The sequence below is a fragment of the Culex pipiens genome, chromosome 2 (genome assembly GCF_016801865.2).
Source record: "Culex pipiens pallens isolate TS chromosome 2, TS_CPP_V2, whole genome shotgun sequence".
NCBI lineage: Eukaryota > Metazoa > Arthropoda > Insecta > Diptera > Culicidae > Culex > Culex pipiens.
The window spans coordinates 137,290,712-137,311,947 of NC_068938.1; the positions used below are offsets into that span (position 1 = coordinate 137,290,712).

Here is a 21,236-nt window from a genome sequence, read left to right on the forward strand (position 1 = left end):
AAGTGCATGATTAATGACGACATGGATGACATGAATGGCTGTTTTTTTTTCTCTCTACTGATGAAAAGTTTTGCTAGTAAAATTGGGCTTTTCCGGCGATGCATATGAGTTGTAAAAAATCGACGCGCATGACTACAAGTGTAAAAAGTACACGATTTTTATTCTTTTTAAATATAACGACGATTTATGCATATTTTTTTTTGTTTCTTAACAGTGATGTGAGCAATCAAGTATTTATTGAACTAAAGCAGTGACAAAAAATGGTTTAATTCAAAATTTGACTGAGCCTTTAAAATAATAATTTTTTAAGCATGAAAATTTTAAAAATTAATGTTATTTATTTTCTTCATTTAACTAAAAATTTTGGATACAATAAAAAATCAAAAGATCAAATTTGCATAATATTTTGCCTTTACAAAAAAAAAACTCACAAATATTGTTTAATTAAACTTTTAAGCGGTTACAAACATGTAAATCGGCAAAAATTTCAGAGGTTGGTTTGAGCACACACTTAAACTTTTTTCAAAATCTGTTTTCAGGGCATTAAAATATTCCTTTTCATCTATTAACAAAACAAATTTGAACACATTTGGTTGTTTATTTGCCGAGGTATATCTGTTTGAAGTTAGCAGTTTCAAAAAACGGGTGCCACGATATCTCAACACTGCTTTGACCAAATCGGCTCAAAATGTTGGTGAAGACTCATTAAACCGGTCCCGTGTGCATGACGAAGGCCGATTTAAAAAAAGTTTATTTTAAAAAAAGATAAAAATATTTTTGTGTTTTTCATAAAAAATTCGTCAGTTTTTGATTTTTGTATTTAAAAAAAAACAAAATTTCTAAATCTGGCTTCGTCATGCACACGGAATATGTCTTGAGAGTCTTCACCCCAAATTTCAGCTAGTTTGGTCTATACCATCTCGAGATATCGTGGCACCCGTAAATCAATACGGTGTTCAGAGAAAAACTCTCACAAAGTTTGACAGTCCGCTTTGCGCATGGCAAAAGTTTAAACTTAAATCGTCTTCTACTCACTTAAATCATGACATATCTTCATGAAACTTTCAGGAGTGATTGGAATTCATCTTTTTAAAAGATTTAATAAATATTCGGAATTATGAAATATTGAGATTTTCTACATGTATGTAACCCCTTAAATAAAATGATGCTGTCTCTTAGTGAAGTTTTAAGTGTTAACAAGTAATTTTTTGGAACAAATCATTGAAATAGAAAAAAAATGAAAAAATCATGATTTAAAAATGCAAAAGTATCTACCAAATGATTCATAAATGTTTTTTTAACAAAATAAATCAATAATTATCATAAGGAATTCTTAAATTAAAGATCAACAAAAAAGAAAAATAGAAAAAATACAATTTTGAGATATAACAAGCCTTAATTTTTTTCAAAGAGAAAACGTCATTCTGAGCCAAATTTATATGAAGTTTGAAAAATAAATTCATTAATTTGAACATTAATTTGAGTTTATAAGAAAAATAATGCAAAAATGCCCTTTTGATTTAAATTGCAACTGTAGAATAAAATAAACAAACTTCGTTTAAGAGAGCCGTCATCCAGCCTGAGGATTAATTATAATTAAATTTGATATTCAATGTCACTCCAAAAAAACTGTTCTTTTTCAAAAGACTAATCGAGATGAGCTAAACAAATTATCGCAAAAACTTAGCAATTTCGGAAAATCCTTAAAAACTAAAGGGGAAAATCATAATAAAACAACAAAAGGTTTAAATTTCACAGTTAAGATTTTTTTTATTTTTATCATTTTTCTACTACTTTTTTTTCCTTATACTTTATTTCGCTTGTATAATTGCCTTAAACGCTACAGTGTATATAATAACCTTTTTTTTTTGTTTTCAATTAATTCAATTGTAATAATACACATATATTAATGTCCGATAATAATCACTTACAAAAATACTCCTTACTTAAGGGGGGGGTTGTTTGTTGGTTTGTTTTTATAACTATACTTTGCATTCAAGATCGCGAAATTAAGTGTACATTACCACTAGAGTCGTAGAAAAAAAACGCGTAGGAGGGGGTGAAAAAACAAACGCAAATTTCACCACCCACAACCACACCTAAAATGTTAGGGGAGGGGTGCGAACCAATTAAAGACGAACCTATAAACTTAAAATTGCATTGAATTGCGTACTTTTTATGTGTTTTTTTTCTTCTTATTCGTTTTTTGTTGTTGTCATGATCATTCGAACCAATCACACTTGTTCTTACTCTGTCTGTCTGTCTTCTTCGAGACCAAAAGCTTCACATATCACAATCTCGGTTCACCTGTCTCCTAACACAATCACGATTTCACTCAGTCTAAACACCTGTCTGGAAAACAACTCGCATTCAGAATTCTTTCTTTTTTCATGCATTTTTTTACAAAAATTTTAGTTGTTTTTTTAGCATGATCGTGACAACTTTTCTAACGTACTGGATGTAATTTTGCTTTTTACACACATTTTGTTTTTCTATCACAAACTTAACGGAGGCTAATTTGAATCAAAATTGGCGCAGAAATTATCGACTTCGGATAACTAACTGCCGTAACACGATACGATGGTGGTCGTTAGTAAGAATTCGCTTCACTTTTTTTTTTACTTTGAAAATTTTGAGCACGAAATGACAAACTTTCGTGCTGCATTTGATGACGGTTTTCGAAAAGTTTTGCATCGGCAGAGTCGACTAGCAGAGTGGCTTCATCAATGATTTTTAGAAAAAAAAATGAGTTGATAATTTTTATTTCACTGATCAACTTGAATTCAAATTAAATTATTTTATTTGTGTATCCTTAATACAATAAAAAAATTAAAATAAAATGAAAAATTTAAATATATATCAAAACATCGATTTTTGGTCATATTTTGGGTTTTTATTTGTAAAAATATAAACCAAAATATGCTCAAAAATCGATATTTTGATACTTTTGGCTCAATTCTGAGGGCAGATTAAGATTCAGCGGGCAAAATTACATGGAAAAACGTATTGTTGGACAATTTTTAAATATCGTCAGCGTTTGTTTTGTTAGATCTACTCATTCGTGGTTGATTCGAGCTTAAAATTTGGCCTGCGCTTTCTCGAGATATTGAGGTTTTAAATTTTCATCTTTTTTACCATAAAAAGGCTTTTGAATTTTACGACCAAATTGACTTGTCAAAAATAAAAATGATAATTTTTTAGAGCTCTTTAAGTGCCCGAACATCACTTTTCTCTGAAATTTAACCCTGAATTGACACGTTCAAAAAACAAATTTTAAATGTTTGGTCGTAGGGTAAATTCTCGTATGTTTGGCAGGTTAAGCACTCGCTCCTAACTCCATCCAATTTGCTGATTTTCACTATTGAAACAAACTAATTTTGCAAAACTTTTGATAGAAACTTGCTTGCTCACTTCTTATTGAAAACGCTTTTAATTAGCTTTAATTGAATGTCGAAGTTCTGACCTGCCAACATTAGAGGCACGCTGGAATTAGATGCTGTTCCCCTATATTGCGAGATTCAATTTTGGTGTCTTCGACAAAGTTTCTTGGATTGGCAAGCTCAACAATTTTCTAGAAGACAAAAAAAATCAAAAAAAAATATTTCTTATAAGTTACATTTTTAAATTTATCTAACTTGAATCACCTTTATTTTCAATCATTTTTTTCAAAAAAAAAGAATTAAACCTGAATGTATGTGAAAAATTAACACAAACACATTAAAATCAACACACTTTGAGGTAATTTTGCACCTTTTTTTGAAAAAAAAGCTGTTCACATTCCATCATGTTATAATTTATAACTCCAATTAAAAATATGTTTAAGGGTGCACATCAACGAAGGAAGTTGCTGTCTTCTTATTCCAAAATTGTCAAACTTACGGACCCAATCCTGCAACAACGGGATTGTAAAATTAGTCAAACTTTGTTGTAAATTACTTTGTGGAGAGTACTTTAGGGGATGAATAAAAAAAATATTTCGATAGTACCCGTACTGCCCATGTTCGCATAAATGTCCCATATGCAAAAACAGCAAGCTGCGAAAAACTCATTTGAAGTTTGTCCCATACATAAGGCTACGTGTTAAGTTTTCACGAAAAAACTGGATTTCCACCTGATTTCTAGAACAAAGTACTGGATGTTATAGGCTCTTTTGAAAGAGCACACAATTTTGAACCAAACTGCATCAATAACTCGAAATCTATGAAAATGCATATGGGACATTTATGCGATCAGGGGCAGCGTAGTTTTGAAAATACTAAAATGTCTGTAACAAAAATCTGGGTGCAAAAGCTCTGGTTGATGTGCATCGTTAATGCAATTATTTAAAAAAAAACCATTAAAATAAAATAATACCAAGCATTGAAAATGGTTTGCAAATATTTTTTGAGTTTATTCAGAAGAAATAAAAAGTATCGAATAATCATTAAAAATGCTGTGATGCTGTGCATAATTTCAAACAAAATATTTGAAAAAGAATACCGATGTGCAAAAAAAAATGTCAAAGAAATAAGGCCGAAATGAAAAAAACGTCAAATTCAATGCCAGACTTTTGTCCCTGATCACGAATCCGATCTCAATTTTTTATATCTTTTTTTTCAGTAATTTTAATCCTGAAAAGGTGATGTGATGGAAATTAGGTGTCAAGGTGACTTTTATGTAAAATTGGAGGCCCGATTTGATGGCGTAAAAAACACAAAAATAGTTTAAAAAACTCTGCCATTATTCGTCACTCATGTGTAAAAAAATGGAACATGTCATTTTAAGGGAAATTTAATGTAATTTTCGAATTCGAATTCTTATTTTTTCTAACTTTGCGGGGTTATTTTTAAGAGTGTAAGAATGTTCTACCAAGTTGTAGAGCAGAAAATTACAAAAAAAAATTATATACGGTCCAGACTCAATTATCCGAAGGCCTCGGAAAAATTTCACTTCGGATAATTGAAACTTCGGATAATCTAATCACCAAAAAACAATTTTTTTTCGTTGTCTAGTTTTTGATTGTTAAGTTTAGGTATGACCCCTAAACTACGCTAAAATGATTTAGAATTTTTAAATCCAAGATGGCGGCCAAAATGGTGGTGATGCAATTTTGAAAAACAGCATTTTATTTTTAAATAGGCAATCAACAACTTAAATTTGACTAAAATGGGGTCGTAGAACTCAAATTTTATGTTAAAAACAAGAAAATGAAAAAATATTTACGAAAACATTTTTTTTTTGTTCGTGATTCGATTATCCGAAGTCCCATACAAAACTTCGGATAAGCGAACTTCAGATAATCGAAACTTTGGATAATCGAGGCTTCGGAGAATCGAGTCTGGACTGTATAAACATAAGGGAATTGCTTGTAATAAATCCAAGGTCCGGTTTTTGATATATCGTGACGGAGGGGCGGTACGAACCCTTAGAACAAAGTTTCACGCAAATCGAACTGCTGTGTGAATTGGCGGAGAATGACCCCAATATAATAATATTTTTGAGATATTTACTTCCATTCTTATGTTTTAATTAGCTTTTCTCTAAGAAAAAATAAAATTTTCCGTTATTTTGCTTTACGGTTTTACATTCTTCAAAAAGAATATGTGACAAAACTGAGATTTCAGAAGGAATTTTGAAAATTCGCCGTTTTTATTTTACTGAAATGATTGTATCTTCACACTGAAGTGACAAAAACTAATTACTCAAAAAGCCAAATAGTTGAGAAAGAAGTTGCCTACAAGATGATAGTATTCGTTTTGGCGGATTTTTTTAGTTGGTTTTTAGAAATAAATTCGTAAAAAAAATTAGGAGAAAAAAACATTTGTTTAAGCTATATCATGTTGTTAATAAAAAGTAACGACTTTCTGAATCAACAGACACAGAAAATTATTGGTTTTCTCCTTTACAATGATTTGAAGTTAAACACGGGTCAATTAGAACAAATTTTTCAATGTAAATCACAAATCACGGCTTCTAAACGATTTTTGGGATTTTTTCTTTGTATGAAAACAATGATCCTGAGGCAAAAACCTATCGAAATCGGAGTGAGCTCGAAGGTTTCCGCAACATCGCCTTCTTTTGGGACACACTAGTATGGAAGTATGGCTCGGAGCGAAAGTGCGAATAACCATATTGACACTTAGAATTTAGGGGGCCCGCCGCGGGATTCGAACCGGTGACCTCCGGATTGTGAGTCTAGTGCGCGGTCCGATTGACCCACACAAGCGAGACAGTTCTTCAAAAACGCACATGGGAAGCTTAATGAAAAAAAAAAAAACTAAGAAAAGGTATTTATAAGAGTCTTCCGAAAAAAACACCAGTCATTCGAAAAACACCGAATTGTAGTGAAACCATAAAGAAAATAAAACCACGCTGCCAAGTCGACTTGCTAAACGTTTTCAGAACAGTTTTTGTTTTTTTTATAGCCGTCTTTTTTGCGATCGTCGTTAAGCTATCATTTATTATTTATTATTATTGATGTTTGTGACGTGGTTGTGTGTGTGTGTTTGTGACTTGTTATATTGTTTTTTTTTTATTTTTTCATTCAACGATATTGCGGTAGTACATTTTGATGTTTCCGTTTTTTTTTATTTCTTACTGTTTTGTTTTAGTAATTATTTAACTTGTTAGTTTGTTTATCTCCGTTTTTGTAATTTTATTTTTAGTTGGCAGTAAAATTCATCCATAGTTTTATTTTTTCTTTTTCAATCCGCTGTCGTGTGTTTTTAGTGTTCTTTTTTTGTTTTCGCTCGCTCGAGTTCGAGTTGAATCTGGTTTGACATTTGCAAAACCATTCTTGGACTTTCGTCAGTCACGCTAGTCAAACTGAGAAAAAAAGAAAACACAGACACACGGATATTCTGCACAAAAAAGTTGTTTTCTTTTTATTGTTATTGTTTTAATAAAAAAAATACATTATAACTGTAATATTACGGTTGATCACAATCGCTATCTCCGAAGAACGAAAAGAAAACGAAAACTGAAATTCCTTGAACATGTTGTGTGTGAGTGTGTTTGTGTTTTTGATGTCTGTTTTCGCACGCAAAATTGCACAATCAACTAACTTCTGATTTATAAAACCATAAGTGTGTGTGATTGTGTGTGGGAGTGCAAACATTTTAATGTCTTGTTATCCTCTTTCCGCTTCCAGTTTTCTTGTTTTCTTCTCGTAGAACTAAAGCTAGTTTTTTTCTCTCTTAGACGTGTATATTTCGACTAAAATACGGTTCTTTATAAATGTTATCTCACTTGAAACATTCGTAAAACTAATATCACTCTCGCATTTTCTCTCTCGCGTTCCTCCATCTCCATTTTAGATTTCTCCCTCATTCTCACTCTTTCCATCTCTTTCTGCTGCTGCTGCTCATCTTTACCTGCGTTGACAGATCTTGTTCTTTCGCTCTCCCCACTAACACAAGCGCACAAACGCATTTCACTCGCTCTCTTTTACGCTATCACGCGCTCTCTTCAACACTTATCTTCTCTCTCTCTCTCTCTTGCTCCGATCCGCGACTGACGACGTTTAGTAATTTTTCACTAATCCATAAAGTAGTGTTAATCTTGTTCGGCTATCTTATGCAAAGTTGTTGTTCGTTAAGGAGAGGGGGACAAAAGCTTCCGATTTTTTAGGTTATGTTTTGTGAAATCATTAAAATTATTGAAATTTAAGATTGTAAACGAAATTTCCTCTTGATAAAACAATACTAATAATTTTCTAATGAGACAAAATCGACTTAAAGGAACAAATTTTAAGAAAATCCACAAAAGATGAAGTTTTACAAACTAAAATCGGGCAGAAAACACAAAAAAGGGACTGGAAAGTAGACGATGCACGGCGTATTTTGTGGTCGCCGGGGTGGGAAAAAGGGTGACCACCTCCAACCCGCGCCGCAGCAGCAGTAGTAGTGGCAGAGTCGATTTGTGCCCCGGAGGTCGCGGGGATGGCCGTGGGTGGCACCTTTTCCGGCTTCCCGACGACGCACATTGTGTTTTTTGTATGTTTTGTATGATTTGCGGGGGCTGGCTGGCGGGGTTGGCGTTCAACAATTCGCTAATCTAATTTACGATGACGACGGCGGCGACGGCGACGGTGACGAATTGATTTTATCAAAAATAACTCTCGCTCGGCGATCAATCCCAGCCGTTTTCCTTGATCATGTGGGCGAGCTCTATGATGTACTTGCCCTCCTTGTACTTTTGGCTGGACTCGAAGGCGTGCTCCTGGAAATTTAAATAAACATGAAAAATTGTCAACAATTCTAACTCTTTAGGACAGGCTTTCATACATATTTCCACCCTAAGGGCGTTTTACAGCATTCGCAGTAGATGTCAGCTACCGCGTGGAGACCAGTCAGCAGGACGCGTTCTTCGGCCTGGCCACAAGCGACGTTGACCCTGGTAAAGAAAGACATATTTTTAATAAAACTGTTAACTATTGATTAAAACGAAACAAAATGGGAGTTTAATATATGAGCAATTCTCGCTGAAACCGTCCCACTAGATGCACATGTTCTCAAATCGTTACGGCAATGTTCTCATTCGATTCAGCGCACCAAAAAACCATAAAAACAACCTTCGAACCAATGAAAATGTCAGCCGTTAGCCACCTGTAAATAAAAACTTGTTCTGAACAATGGATTTTTTCGAAAAAATGCCCTAATTTGAAGAAAAGATATCTCCCAAAATACATTACCAAACATCAAAAACTTATATATCGCTGGAAAGGTAATCGCGAGGGCTTTCTATCGCACTTTGATAAACATTTTAAAAATTATTTTTTCAAGGGTAATTTTAAGGTTTTTTGGGAAACTTACTCTTAATTTTGAATTTTGACCGTGTTCGCAACCACTTATCGTTACGAAACCATTTTCATTCGAAAGATTGGACGATTTTGCATAAAATTAACTTGAGAAAAGTAGTGTAATGAAATAGTTTTCGTATAGTTATTAACGGATGAAAGAAATTGGTCAAACTTCAGTTAAAAATAATCAAAGCTCAAACTTCAGAAATGAGCATAATTTACAGGCAAAACAAAGCAGGATTGTATTTGAGCCGAATGTACAGTAATCTGAGGCAAATCTGGACATATAGGATGAATAGGGACAGTTATTTCAACTATGCTTTCACTCATTAGATCATATTTTTAATTTGTTTATGTAAAAGCATACATAAACAAACAAGTTTCTAAATTTGAAGCTTTTAAGTACTCTGAAAACTAATGTACTTACTTAGACTGTAGTCTCGATTCGCCACATTTCACTGAAGTAATATTTTATGTACAGAATTTGTTTTAGGAAGGTCTGCTTTATTTGTAATCGTGCACATAAAAGTGCAAAGTTAAAATCAATATTTTTGATCAAGTTAAAATTTGGTGGGGCTGTTGATACCATCAAAACAAGCAAGAAACTCGATTTTCGTCCAAATCGGACTATGCACTTTTATTTGACACCACCCGCTTTTTTTGCAAACGATGTTAAAAACCTTCATTTTCAAACTGCTATGTCTCTAAAACCGCAAGCCGTACAAAGTCGAGCCAGAATTCACTAGAAAGATAATTTTACGTAGAATCAATAGGTGTAGTTTATTTTTCAATTAAAACTATTTTCAGTGTATTTATGTTGCGCAAATGAAAACTTTATAATTGGTTTTCATATTTAGAGCATTGGGCACTGCGTGCCCAAATGGTTACGTTGTCCGCTTTGTAAGCGGATGATTCTGGGTTCGATTCCCATCTGCTCCAACCTTCCATCGGATGAGGAAGTAAAATGTCGGTCCCGGCCTTGGTTGTTAGGCCGTTAAGTCATTCCAGGTGTAGGAGTCGTCTCCATGCCATAAGTACAAACAACACACCACACCAAGCCTACTCCGGTGGAATCGCTGGCGGCGGTTGGACTCGCAATCCAAAGGTCGTCAGTTCAAACACTGGGGTGGAAGGTTCCTTGGAGTAGAAAGAGGTTTGGGTGCTCTCCCCATTCAAGCCTTCGGACTCCTAGGTTCGAGCAGAAACTTGCAATAGAGACCACAAAAGACCAGGGGGACGTTAATGTGGATGGTTTGATTTTTTGATTCAGAGCAATTAAAACTAAAGTTTAATGAATCCCAACGTAGTCCGATTTGGATGAAAATCGAGTTTCTTGCTTGTTTTGATGGTATCAACAGCCCCACCAAATTTTAACTTGATCAAAAATATTGATTTTAACTTTGCACTTTTATGTGCACGATTACAAATAAAGCAGACCTTCCTAAAACAAATTCTGTACATAAAATATTACTTCAGTGAAATGTGGCGAATCGAGACTACAGTCTAAGTAAGTACATTAGTTTTCAGAGTACTTAAAAGCTTCAAATTTAGAAACTTGTTTGTTTATGTATGCTTTTACATAAACAAATTAAAAATATGATCTAATGAGTGAAAGCATAGTTGAAATAACTGTCCCTATTCATCTTATATGTCCAGATTTGCCTCAGATGACTGTACATTCGGCTCAAATACAATCCTGCTTTGTTTTGCCTGTAAATTATGCTCATTTCTGAAGTTTGAGCTTTGATTATTTTTAACTGAAGTTTGACCAATTTCTTTCATCCGTTAATAACTATACGAAAACTATTTCATTACACTACTTTTCTCAAGTTAATTTTATGCAAAATCGTCCAATCTTTCGAATGAAAATGGTTTCGTAACGATAAGTGGTTGCGAACACGGTCAAAATTCAAAATTAAGAGTAAGTTTCCCAAAAATCCTTAAAATTACCCTTGAAAAAATAATTTTTAAAATGTTTATCAAAGTGCGATAGAAAGCCCTCGCGATTACCTTTCCAGCGATATATAAGTTTTTGATGTTTGGTAATGTATTTTGGGAGATATCTTTTCTTCAAATTAGGGCATTTTTTCGAAAAAATCCATTGTTCAGAACAAGTTTTTATTTACAGGTGGCTAACGGCTGACATTTTCATTGGTTCGAAGGTTGTTTTTATGGTTTTTTGGTGCGCTGAATCGAATGAGAACATTGCCGTAACGATTTGAGAACATGTGCATCTAGTGGGACGGTTTCAGCGAGAATTGCTCAAATATTTTGAAATTATAAATCGAAAATGTCATTTTAATATTTAAATATAAAATAAAAACAAATAAAAGTAAATGTCCCTCCTTTGGACCTCATAAACAAAGCAAGAATCATGTTGTATCTTATTCATGCTAACAATTCATATACCTTTGAAATACTATGAAAACTATAAAAAAGATTGAAACAAACTTTTCCTATCACATTTTGAGTGTGGAAAATGATATCAAATTACGATGTTACCTTTAACTGGGGTCAATCGGGACACATGGGGCGAATTGGGACAGCAGTTTTGACCATGTTGGAGCACAATATTTTGATTTTTCTGGTTGGTTTCGGTCAGAACAGACTCAGGCCTACAAAATATGTACATCCATTTCCAAATTTATAAGCTTTAAGTGCTCTAAAAACGGCTGTCCCTATTCAGACTGTAGTCCAGATTACGGTATCAATTGTTTTAGACCAGGGGTGCCCAACCTTTTGGCTCTGCGGGCCATAACTGATTTTTCTGATGCAGTGGCGGGCCGGAACTAATATTTGATAAAAGTTGAAAAAAGTATATCTTGATTTTAAGAATAAAACAACAAAGATAACTTTCAAAAATGTGTTTATTTGACATATTTAAATTTTTGTTTGTTAAAAATTGTACAGTTATTGTTTTTGACGATTGCAATTAAATACCTCGATGGAATTACAAAAAAAAAACATTCAGATTTCAATGGTCGTTGCAATTTTTTCATGTTTAATTTCCTCAACACTACAAAATAAAAAAAAATCAATGAGACATGATAAAATTTATTCAAACGAAATTTTATTCGAATATCTTTTACAAAAAAAACCTTGTTGTACACCTTTATTCAAATATTTTGAAAAAATATTTTAAAATGATTTTAAACACAGAAAATTTAAAAGTGTAAAAAATATATATTAAATCATTTTCAATTCGTTATTTTTCAAAATTAAAATTTCATGGAAAAATATATTTTTGCTCCCTAGTTTCTTGACTCATTTTGAGACATTTTTTTATATTTTTTTAAAATATTTGAAGTGATCAGTACGAATAATTTGCTTTTTTAAGCTTTTTTTTCAAAAAAAAAACTTTATCACAGAAAAGTTGTTCTGGAAAATACATTAGTTTTTGCTTAGTTATTTATTTAAGAAAAAATGAAAATAGAAAAATCTTCAATGTGAAGTAAAAACAGTTAAAACCGAAATGAATTTAAATTTAGAGTCATTTTGAAAATTTTTAGACAACAATCCAAGTTTTTTTTTGTAATTTTACGAAATGGATAAGTTTGTTTTCTTGCACCATTTTTCAGTTTAAAAATATCAATATAGAAATTATAAGAATTAAATTCAAACATGAAGTTGTTGTTGTTATAATATGTAAAAATTTGATCTCAAGCTTACTTTTTTAAATTCAGACAACCAATTTATTTATTTATTTTTTCATGAACAACCAGACCGGCCGGTCATAGAACTATTTTGAAAAGCCGTCGCGGGCCGCATGAAATGGCTTCACGGGCCGGATCCGGCCCGCGGGCCGGACGTTGGGCAGGCCTGTTTTAGACCTAAAAAAAAAATCGCGAAGAAACTGACCAAATTTAACATCGGATTTTTTAAATATATTTAATCGAAAAGAGCCAACCACTGTTCATTTTTTCATTTTCAATCGAACCAATAGTTTCAGAGACATCGTCAGTACTAGAAATTAGGAATTATTAGGTGACACTGAGAAAAACTAATTTATCCCAAATTTTAAACTTCAAAAGGCCATATCTCAGCAAACAGCTTCCCACATAATTCAAAAAGGAAAATTTCAAGAAATTTCCTCAGCTTCTCGAACTAATTTTTGTGCAGGATAGCTTTTCTTCTTTCACGAAATATTTCAAATTCCAAAAATCTGAACCAGGAATGAAATAATCGCAAAAATATCATTATCGCGTGCGAACTTTCTTCACCCACGAAAGATAGAGGAGGCAAATCACGACTTAAGATCATTTATTTCGCGTTTTTTTTTTTTTTTTTTTTTTTTTTTAAATTTATATTTATTTTGATTTTCTTTTCCATGTACATTCATTCAGTTAAAATATTATTGAGTGTCCAATCACAATCGATGACTTTTCACCTCAATTTTAAATACAAGCAACTTTCATTTATTCATGAAATATTGTAGCTTTCGCTATTCAGTGATTTCAAATGTAGGAGGTCCTACATGTACAAAAGGGAAAAGGGATACCTTAAAACTAACTTATAAACTATATAAAGAGCGGATCAATGCAGCTGAAGACTGCAATGATTTTTGTCGAAATGCATCAATTATCTTATTGGACATAACATCTAAAGTGTCAACTTCGGCTAATTGATGAAGTTCACTGGTGCTGAACCAGGGAGGAAGTTTCAGAATCATTTTCAGAATTTTGTTCTGAATCCTCTGAAGTTTTTTCTTCCTGGTTAAGCAACAGCTTGTCCAGATCGGCACAGCATAAAGCATGGCAGGTCTGAAAATTTGTTTATAAATTAACAGTTTATTCTTGAGACAAAGTCTAGAATTCCTGTTTATAAGTGGATACAAACATTTAATATATTTGTTACATTTAACCTGAATACTTTCAATGTGATCCTTGTAAGTAAGGTTTTTGTCAAAAGCAAGTCCAAGATATTTCACTTGATCCTCCCACTTTAAAATTACCTCATTCATCTTTATAATGTGATGACTTTTTGGTTTAAGAAAATCAGCCCTTGGTTTGTGAGGGAAAATAATAAGTTGAGTTTTTGCAGCATTTGGAGTAATTTTCCATTCTTTCAAATAAGAATTGAAAATATCCAAGCTTTTTTGTAATCTTCTTGTGATGACACGAAGGCTTCTACCTTTGGCGGAGATGCTAGTATCATCAGCAAAAAGTGATTTCTGACATCCTGGGAGCAAATCAGGCAAGTCAGAAATAAAAATATTGTATAAAATTGGACCCAAAATGCTTCCTTGAGGGACGCCGGCACGTACAGGTAGTTGGTCAGATTTGCTGTTCTGATAACATACCTGCAGAGTATGCAAATAATTTTGAATAATTTTCACGATATAAATCGGAAAATTAAACCTTTTCAATTTCGCAATCAAACCTTTATGCCAAACACTGTCAAATGCTTTTTCTATGTCTAGAAGAGCAGCGCCAGTAGAATAGCCCTCAGATTTGTTGCTTCGAATCAAATTTGAAACTCTCAACAACTGATGAGTAGTTGAATGCCCAAGGCGAAATCCAAACTGCTCATCAGCGAAAATTGAATTTTCATTAATGTGCGTCATCATTCTATTAAGAATTATTCTTTCGAATAATTTACTAATAGATGAAAGCAAACTAATGGGCCGATAGCTTGAGGCTTCAGCAGGATTTTTATCCGGTTTTAAAATCGGAACTACTTTGGCATTTTTCCAACTACTGGGAAAATATGCCAAATCAAAACATTTGTTGCAAATTTTGAACAAGCTACTTAAAGTTGCTTCAGGTAATTTTTTTATTAAAATGTAAAAAATGCCATCCTCACCAGGGGCTTTCATATTTTTAAATTTTTTGATAATAGATTTTATTTCATTCAGATCCGTATTAAAAACATCATCTGATGAAAATTCTTGTTCAACAATATTCTGAAATTCTATTGAAATTTGATCTTCAATAGGACTCAAAACATTTAAGTTGAAATTATGAGCACTCTCAAACTGCTGAGCAAGTTTTTGAGCTTTCTCCCCATTAGTTAATAGAATATTATCACCATCTTTTAAAGAAGGGATTGGTTTTTGAGGTTTCTTAAGAACCTTTGAAAGTTTCCAAAAAGGTTTGGAATAAGGTTTAATTTGTTCGACATCTCTTGCGAACTTTTCATTTCGCAGGAGAGTGAATCTGTGGTCAATAACCTTTTGCAAATCTTTTTGAATTCGCTTCAGTGCAGGATCACGAGAACGTTGATACTGTCTTCGGCGAACATTTTTCAGACGAATCAGAAGCTGAAGATCGTCATCAATAATGGGAGAATCAAATTTGACTTGGACTTTAGGAATAGCAATATTCCTAGCATCCAAAATTGCATTAGTTAAAGATTCCAAGGCTGAATCAATATCAGCTTTGGTTTCTAAAACAAAATCATGATTTAAATTATTCTCAATATGATGCTGATACCTGTCCCAATTAGCTTTGTGGTAATTAAACACAGAACTATTGGGTCTGGTAACTGCTTCATGAGAAAGTGAAAAAGTTACTGGAAGGTGATCAGAATCAAAATCAGCATGAGTCACTAAAGGACCACAATACTGACTTTGATTTGTCAAAACCAAATCAATTGTTGATGGATTTCTAACAGAAGAAAAGCAAGTTGGCCCATTCGGATATAAAACCGAATAAAGACCAGAAGTGCAATCTCTGAATAGAATTTTACCATTGGAATTTACTTTTGAATTATTCCAAGATTGGTGTTTGGCATTAAAATCACCGATGATCAAAAATCGAGATCTATGCCGAGTAAGTTTATTCAAATCCCCTTTGAAATAATTTTTATTTTCCCCAGTGCATTGGAAAGGCAAATATGCAGCTGCAATCATAATTTTCCCAAATGAAGTTTCAAGTTCAATGCCCAAACTTTCAATAACTTTTAACTTAAAGTCACGTAACGTGCTATAAATCATACTACGATGGATAACTATTGCAACTCCACCGCCATTTCGATTCATTCTGTTATTGGTTATAACTTTATAATCTGGATCACTTTTCAAATAAGTGCCAGTTTTTAAAAATGTTTCGGTTATAACAGCAACATGCACGTTATGAACTCGTAAAAAGTTGAAAAATTCATTTTCTTTCGCTTTTAAAGAGCGAGCATTAAAATTCATAATATTGATGGAATTACTTGGATCCATGATTAAACTTCAGGGTAAGAACAACATCATTCGCAAATTTTAATCCGATCTGGATTGCTTCCATCATGGATGTAGCATTACTCATTGTTTGAATCAAACCAAACAGTGAGTTTTGCAAAAAAGTCATTTTTTCAAACGTAACATCGCCGAGATCAGAAGATCCCATAGCGTTGCCAGCAGAAACATTTTCAAATGAAATTTGAGGTACCTGCCCAATTTCAGGAATATTGGTAGAGGATTTAAAATTCGTGGATGAACCCGAACCCGAACCCGAAACGACGTTGGCATAAGAAATACCATTAGTGTTACCTAACTTTTCCACGGTAGGGGTATTTCTAGCATTGTTCGAGTGAGACAGCACGAACGTTTGATTTAAAGATGCAGGTACAACCTGACTTTGAGAAAATTTCGGTTTGGATTTCGGCTGATGCTTAGCACGAGAATCCAAAACCTTTTTCCTGATGGGGCAATCCCAGAAATTTGATTTGTGATTTCCACCACAATTTGCACATTTAAATTGGGTGACTTCTTTCACGGGACAATTGACCTTGTCGTGAGAAGAATCCCCGCAAACCATGCATTTTGGAACCATGGCGCAATGATCAGTACCATGACCGAATGCCTGGCAACGCCGGCACTGGGTCAGATTCTGGCCATTACCGCCATGTTTCTTAAAATGCTCCCACTTTACCCGTACATGGAACAAAAACTGAACTTTGTCCAAAAGTTTCAAATTGTTGATTTCATTTCTGTTGAAATGAATCAGATAAAATTGTGAAGTCAAACCAAAGCGAGAAATATTCCCGTTTGATTTTTTCTTCATTGGTATTACTTGGGATGGGGCAAAGCCAAGCAACACCTTAAGTTCGTTTTTGATGTCATCCACCGACAAGTCGTTGGAGAGACCTTTCAGGACCGCCTTGAATGGACGAGCATTCTTGGTCTCATACGTGTAGAAATTGTGTTTGTGGTTTTTCAAATAACCAACAAAAGTTTGGTGATCTTGTAAAGATTCCGTCAACAAGCGACATTCTCCTCTTCGACCAAGCTGGAACGAAACCTTCAAATTACAAGTTTCCTTGCAATTCTTCAGTTGCGTTCGAAAGCTGGCCAAATCGGAGACGGAAGTCACTACAATTGGCGGAGCCTTTACTCGTTTCTCGACGGCAGTAGGCTCAGTACGAGGAGAAGGATCCTTGTCAACAGTTTCGGATAAAACACCGAAACCGTTTGCCAATGGAATTGGAGGATTGACCTCACTTTCAGAATCAGAATCAGACCTCGGATGAGGCTGTTTTCTTTTTCTGTTTCCGTTAGCCGATTTAGCGTTCAAACGCTTCACCGACGTAACGACCAAATCTTCAGAAGATTTGCGTTTACCTTTGTTTTGACGCATTTTGCAATCAAAGTTCTCTTAAAAAGATGGCTTCGTTTGTAAAATACAACAAAATTTCAGGTGGGGTTAGTCTTGAAAAGACTGTTTAGAATTTTGGAAAATAACTCAGGTAGTCTTTAAAAAGACTGTGAATTTTGTTTGAAATAACTCTGAGCTTAGGTAGTAAAAAATACCGCAGCTCTAGTGTCCGTTCACCTCGAAGGTTCGCAAGACACTGATTTATTTCGCGTTGTTTACACACATTGCCCATCTACAAAATGTGATAGGCCATTTTTCGACGTGTGACGTTACACATGCAAATGTAGTAGTGTCAAAGATGTTCCGCCGAGTAATAAAGATGCTGATTTTTTTGGACTCCTTTTACCGATCTTTCCAGCGCGAGAGAGGAGAGCTCTCCTTCGGATTTTTTCTCTTAATGAACGTCCAAAGATTTTCCTTTGATGATGATTTTTCCATCGCTGATCTGAACATTTTTCAAAAATGTTTTTCTAGAAAACAGCACAATTCATTGAATTGAATTTTCGATTTTAGATTTGATTTTGCAACAAAAAAGGATTTTTCCAATTGTGTATGGGCTCATGAAAAAAAAAACCTCGTGGCCTCTAAATTAAAAATTAAAAATATGAGCTTGTGAGTATTCTAAAATGAGTATTTTTAAAAGGAATCGGTTTGATTTTTTATGTTTTAGGGAACTAAAATGCCTTTTTTATGAGATGCAAAAAATATGAAAATTGAAATAACAAACCATAGTCTCAACATTTAAATGAAAAAAGTGTTTTAAATGCATTTTACACGAGTTCAGTTGTTTTGTAACCATTAGTTTTCAAAAAACCGTAAGATTTGACGAAAACAAACATTCTAGCACATTTTGCGATACCAAAAATCGATCGAAATTTTTTTGCGATATCAAAAATTAAAAAAAAAATCGAGATTAAAAATTAACCCAAATATTGCACTTGAATTTCCATTGATATTTTGAAGTTTAAAACATATTTTTTGCCCCCTGATTTTTCGGGCCAAGAAGTTGTCACGAGAGAATGCTGAGCTCAACACTCAAACAGCCGGCCAACACAACTACACATGCTCTTTCTCTCTTTTCCTCTTTCTTGCTTGTGCTGGTAAGTATGGTGACAGCAATCATTTGAATGCAGTCATTGGTCAATTGATTTCAATTTCGGTAGAATTCAAACAAAACAGCTATGCGCGATTGAAAGAGGTGCTTAGAGTCAAATGACTGTGTGAGTGACTTAGCGTTGCGCTCATTTGTTTGGATGTGTGTGAGCGAGAGCAAAAAAAAGATTATTTATCAAATAGCAAGATTAATCTTTTCTCGAAATTTCACAATCTTATAAGAAATTTTGTATTTTTTTTTTTTAAACTAAATATCAGCAACGTTATTTTTAATTGAAGGGGACCAAGGGTTCAAAAATTCCACAATTTTTGCACGGTTTAATTAATAATTTGATTGAGTCTTTGAATGGGTATATTGTTTAGTTATATACTATTGTACCTCATTCTCAGAGAAAAAAAAAATCATAAAATAAATTGGTAACTTTTACCGCCATGTCGCCATTCGAGAAACCTACATTGAATGCGAAATCCACCCCGAAAATCACCAAGATTAGAATTCCGGGCACGGTTCCCACATCCACCAGGATATCATACAAGTTTGCCCATGCACAACACATGTTCTTGTCTTTCAAGCATTATGTACTTACACCGAGTTGAAGAGATACGCCCGGCCCTGGCTTCCCTGGAACGATTTCGATATTAGCTCATCGTGACTAGCTAGATGGGCCCGGCAGTGGACACAGGAATACGTTCGGTTCGTTGGCGGCAGGTAGGCTTGGAACGTTTTCACCATATTGCCACTTCCTGTCGAGTGCGACGACGACGACGATTGCCCGTTTGCGTGCCCTTGGGTGGCCGCTTCCTGTTTCCGGATTCAAAATGAGAGAGAGTGAAGAAGGAAATGACACCGAATTAGACCAATTTGGAGCTACAAACTGTGTGTTAGGGTCTCGGGGAAAACGTGTTATTTGAAGTGATTGGACCAAAATTGGAACAAGAGCTGGAAAGTGACACTCAGAGCCGTTATGATGGGTTGAATTAACTTGGCGCTGATTTCTTTGATGGTTTAAAGAACTGTTGTAATGTTTGAAGAAATTAGGACGTTAATCATTGGTTCACTTTTCGTATCGTATAAAGTTTCAATAATTTATAAAAATAAATTTAGTGTTTGTTTTTTTTTTAAAGCAAAACAAAAACAAATTTTAATTCCTATTTGAAAAAGAAGCTTGCCTGATGGAGTTTTTACTGATCATTCGATAAAATATACCATTTTTAGCAACCTGTTGTAATGCTTTTTAATTTATAGTGCTTTTCTCAATAAAAATCACAATTAAGAGAAATCCTTGGTGATTAGCAGAACCTTACTTGGTTTTGTAGTGAACTAGTGTTAAGAATGAATGAAAATGTTCACTTTTATACACAAAAAGTTCCTCAACTACGAAAAACTAACGATTAAGGAAAAGGGACATTTCAAGCAATTTGTGTGATTTGGGGTAATCATTATTGTGTGCCCTTACGTATTTTTAATTTTTTCAACAGGATATTGTTTACTATCAATCTGATTTTGGAGGGCGTGTAGGGAAGGTAATAACAATTGGAATAATGGAACAGTCGCCAATGTTTACATTTGGCTTTTGTGCCCTAATGAAATGTTTGGGTAAAAAAAACGGTCTCTATTTGAATGTATCGACATAAAGAAAGTATATTTCTCTAGTTAGTTTGCAACACGTCGTTACAGCCATCGTGACTTCTGACACTTTTTAGATTTTTTCAGTAAAGAGTATTTAAAGAACGTGCAGATGAGTAATTCAAAGTATTCTTATTTTTATAATTCGTAAATTGATCGAGATACGGTATTGTTTACAACTGGTGCTTTGGACCCTTGAATGCAAACACAAGATTTGATATGTTATCTTAGTTAACAAAGAAATATTTGATCTTAAAACGATTCACAGCCTCAATTTGATTTTTCAATAAATTGTTTATTCGTCAAACTTTTGTTGATATTATTTCTACTGTACAGAATAATCCGGAACTTCATTTAAATTTGCTTGGCTTTTGGCCACTTTTGGAAGCTGTTCCGATGAATCCCCAATCGATTCTTTGAAATGTCTGTAAGGATCCAATCTAGATTTGAGCAAGATTAATTCTGTATTTTTGAAAATAATATGTTCTGAAAAATCCTAACAAATGGTAAATTGAAACATCCTGAGTTTGATTTTTTATTTTTGATGATTTCATCAATTAGAACAGTCCTGGTCATGATATTTTTCACAAGGCTTAGTTCAGAAATTTGAGCTCTAATCTGTTAAGACAATTTCTTTAAAATATTTCTTTTTAGGTGAGGTACCAATTTTCAAATAAATAGATAAATCTCATAAAAATAGCGTGTATTTTTCTTTCAGTGTGTTTTTTTTTTCATGAAGTTCGTCAAATTTCATATAAGTTTGTTTTCGACCTCTAAATTACAAGAGACAACAATAACTAAATAACATACGCCCTTCTCACATGTCATGATCGAAAGCACATGGCTCCATATACACAAAAAGGATTTATATGAGTCTAGGATAGCAAGTTATCTACCCTACTTACAAAAGCATAAATGTCCCATCTGGATTAGCATGCCTTTGTTCATTTTTTATTTTTATTTTCAAAAATCGAATTTCGCACATCCAACTGGAAGTTAGAACATTCACCTACTCCATTTGAAGTTAGGCTCGGTTTGTCTTTATTTTTCATATTCTGATATTCTGATTATTTCTTTTTTTATGGAGTAGGGCTACATACCCTCTCATCTTTTCATCGATCTTAACATTTTTCGTTAA

The 21,236-nt window shown here is 33.7% G+C and overlaps 1 protein-coding gene across 4 annotated transcripts in view; it reads right to left on the reverse strand.

The window, feature by feature from the left end:
- Positions 1 to 6,835: 6,835 nt before the first annotated feature.
- Positions 6,836 to 21,236, reverse strand: part of LOC120425575 (protein yippee-like) — a 176,922-nt gene continuing 162,521 nt past the window's right edge. For all 4 annotated transcript variants that reach the window (XM_052708518.1, XM_052708517.1, XM_052708519.1 and 1 more), the window contains exons 3-5: positions 19,059 to 19,273; positions 8,265 to 8,373; positions 6,836 to 8,199 (exon numbers count right to left, since the gene is read on the reverse strand). In XM_052708518.1, the coding sequence (XP_052564478.1) occupies positions 8,110 to 8,199; positions 8,265 to 8,373; positions 19,059 to 19,273 (414 nt within the window). In that variant the 3' untranslated portion in view covers positions 6,836 to 8,109. The remainder of the gene's footprint in view (positions 8,200 to 8,264; positions 8,374 to 19,058; positions 19,274 to 21,236) is intronic.